Source organism: Fonticula alba (assembly GCF_000388065.1).
Source record: "Fonticula alba strain ATCC 38817 unplaced genomic scaffold supercont2.8, whole genome shotgun sequence".
Classification (NCBI taxonomy): domain Eukaryota; order Rotosphaerida; family Fonticulaceae; genus Fonticula; species Fonticula alba.
In genome coordinates, this window is record NW_009242978.1 from 541,204 (window position 1) to 544,069 (window position 2,866).

The following is a 2,866-nucleotide window of genomic DNA, read 5'->3' on the forward strand; positions in this document are numbered from 1 at the left end:
CCGCGGTATCGTGTTTTTCCCCGCCCCTAGATGGCCGGTCGATCGGCAGAGGAGGGGCAATGCCAACGAAAACGACATGTGACACGGGGCGATTAGCCCACAACCGCGGTGGTTATCGCGCCTCCCGGCCGGCCCCCCGGGGCCAACAGGGTAGCCCAGGGGGCGGGCGATAGCCCCCCGGGAGATTCGGTGGCAGTCGGCCAGTTATACATTGGCAGTCGTCCTCGCGGGTGATTGTGGGCCGCCGGCGGGCCTGCCGCGATCTTGCCTGGACCTCTCTCTCACGGCCTGAATGCGCGCGCGCGCCCCCCCGGGCCGCCGGTGGCCTGTGCGGATGGGGCCCGGCCGGCCGGCCTCCGAGCCCCGCCCCCTCGGCACCGTGAGTGGCCACGCGCTTGCGATCCGCACAGCACCAAGCGCCTCGCTCCTCGGCATGGTGTCTCTGAGCCAGCGCGCCTGCATGTGTGTGTGTGTGTGTGTGTGTGTGTGTGTGTGTGTGTGTGTGTGTGTGTGTGTGTGTGTGTGTGTGTGTGTGTGTGTGTGTGTGTGTGCGCGTAGGTCTCTCACGGCACGGCTGCGCCGGGGCCATCGCTCCACCCACGACCCCGCGCAGCATCATACGGTCGGCGGCAAGGCGAGTGGGCGGCCCCCCTTGGGGTGGCGGGCCCCCCCTCCCCGGCCGGACCTCTGTCCCCGGGGGTGATGCGCTGGGTTGGCCCCGTTCGGGCCACCGTGCCCGGCCGGGGGGCGAGGGGCATCGCACCCGACGCCGGAATCAAGCAGGTGCAGGCGGCTATTTAAGCCAGGCGCCCCGGGCGAGTCCTCCAGGAGCACCGAGCAAACAGGCAACCCCCCACCCCCCACCACTGCCACCCACCCGCCTCCCCTCCCCGTAGCCGGTCCTTTGCCCCGGTGAACGCGAGCGCACCGTCCGCCCCTCCCGCCCTCGGCCTTCGCGCGACCCCCAACCCACCCGCCCACTTCGCCTTTTTGCCTGTCTGCTCGAAGCGGGCCTCGTTGCCCCTCCACCGACCCCTGCCAGGTTAGTAGCCACCCGCCATCCGCACGCCGCGCATGGCCCCCCTCGCGCCCACTCGCCATCCGTATAGTCCCCTGCCGGCATGCCGATGGGCGTCTGTGCACACACGCCCACACGCCCACATGCCCACACACACACACACACACACACACACACACGCCCTCGCCTCTGGCAGTGCGCCGGCGCGCGCACCCCACAACGTAGACACTGACAGCATGCCTCGCCGCCCGGCCCTCGGTCCTACCTCCCCCACCCCCCCCCCCCCGCCCCCTCCGCAGCTCGCGAAGATGTATGCCTCTTCCGACTATGAGCTCGGGCCGCTGATTTCGTCACCCCGCGTGGCGAAGGCCGCCAAGCCGCCCACCATCTGGACCAAGCTGCGGATGCTGGCCCGGCGGTACAATGTCATCCTCATCCTGACCGGGCTGCTGCTGGTGTGGACGGTGGTTTTCATTGTGCGCATGATCCCGCACGCCACCGAGCGCATGAACAATGCCTCGCTGGCGTGCAACTACCTGTCCGAGGCGCGGGCCTCGCTGGCCACCCGGGTCAACCACGCGGCCAAGAAGCTCGGCACGGCCAAGATCAAGACCTACGGCCGCGAGGGCACCAGCGAGTCGCTGCGCAAGATGCGCCCGATCCCGGTGCACGCCGAGGAGCGCAACTTCAATCCCCTGCTGGCCATCGACGCGCACCTGGTCAAGTGCGCCATCCGCTATGACATTGCCATCGAGGATGTCGACACCAATTCCAGCCGCCACACGCACAAGTACAAGCTGAAGCCCAAGCCCGAGGCCGGCCAGGACCAAGCCCCGGCGGCCGATGCCGGCAGCAAGCAGCGCCGCGACGTGCCCGGCGAGGAGGCCGGCGCCGGCGCGGCCGCCGCCACCGCCCCCGAAGCCCCGGCCCGGCCGGACCGCTACATCCTGGAGGAGAAGGCCGACCAAAATAAGCTGGTCCTGTCGGAGATCCGCCCGGACGACCATGACCACCATGGCCACAGCCACGGCCCCGGCGGCAAGCAGCGCAAGCTCCTGTCCAAGAGCAACATCAACTCCACCAACAAGGGCCACCCGCGCCTGGTCCTGTGCAACCCGAAGTTCTTCATCCGCAAGCCCTGCGTGGCGTACAGCTTCCGGTCCGGGTCCATCCCCAACACGGTGGAGCGGGCCTTCGGCGGGGACCTCCTCGGGTGCGTGGTGCACTACTTCGACCCGCTGATGTCCCCCTTCAGCGTCAGTGTCGTGGACATCCCGGACGACGTGCAGTCGCACCAGATTGGCATCGGCCCGTCGCGGTCCTTCCGGTCGCCCTTCTCCGAGACCGGCAACGGCCACCGCTCGCCGCTGAAGACCCTCGGCAACATCGCCTCCGGCCTGGGGCACACCCCCAACGGCGTGGACATCGTGGCCATCGACATTGCCGGGGACGAGCGCACCGTCATCCCGCACATGCTGCGTGACATCCGCGTGCACCGCCTGCGCATCAAGATGGTGCGCCCCCGCAGACAAACACACACCCGCATCCCCTTCGCTCGCTCGCCCTGCCCCCCCCCGTGCCGACGCGCGCTCCCTCCAGTCCGTCCTCTCCGCTCTCCCCGGGCGGCCATCTCCCCGGCGCCCTACCGCCTGTCCCTCGCTGACCCCCGCTCCCTGTGCCCGGCCGTGTGCATGTCCACTGTGCCATGTGTGACGCGTTCGCCGTGTGTGTGTGTGTGTGTGGGGTCGCCGCGGCATTCCGCCCGCCGCCCTGCCGCTCTGCCGCTCCGCCGCCCTGCCGCTCCACCGCCCTGCCGCCCTGCCACCCTGCCGGCTGCGCTCCGCGCCC

At 69.9% G+C, this 2,866-nt stretch overlaps 1 protein-coding gene across 1 annotated transcript in view; it reads left to right on the top strand.

Moving 5' to 3' along the window:
* Window positions 1-951: 951 nt before the first annotated feature.
* H696_04777 (hypothetical protein) overlaps window positions 952-2,866 on the top strand; it is a 2,463-nt gene continuing 548 nt past the window's right edge. The window contains exons 1-2 of the mRNA XM_009498641.1: window positions 952-1,042; window positions 1,318-2,532. Coding sequence (XP_009496916.1) covers window positions 1,327-2,532 — 1,206 coding nt within the window. The 5' untranslated portion in view covers window positions 952-1,042; window positions 1,318-1,326. The remainder of the gene's footprint in view (window positions 1,043-1,317; window positions 2,533-2,866) is intronic.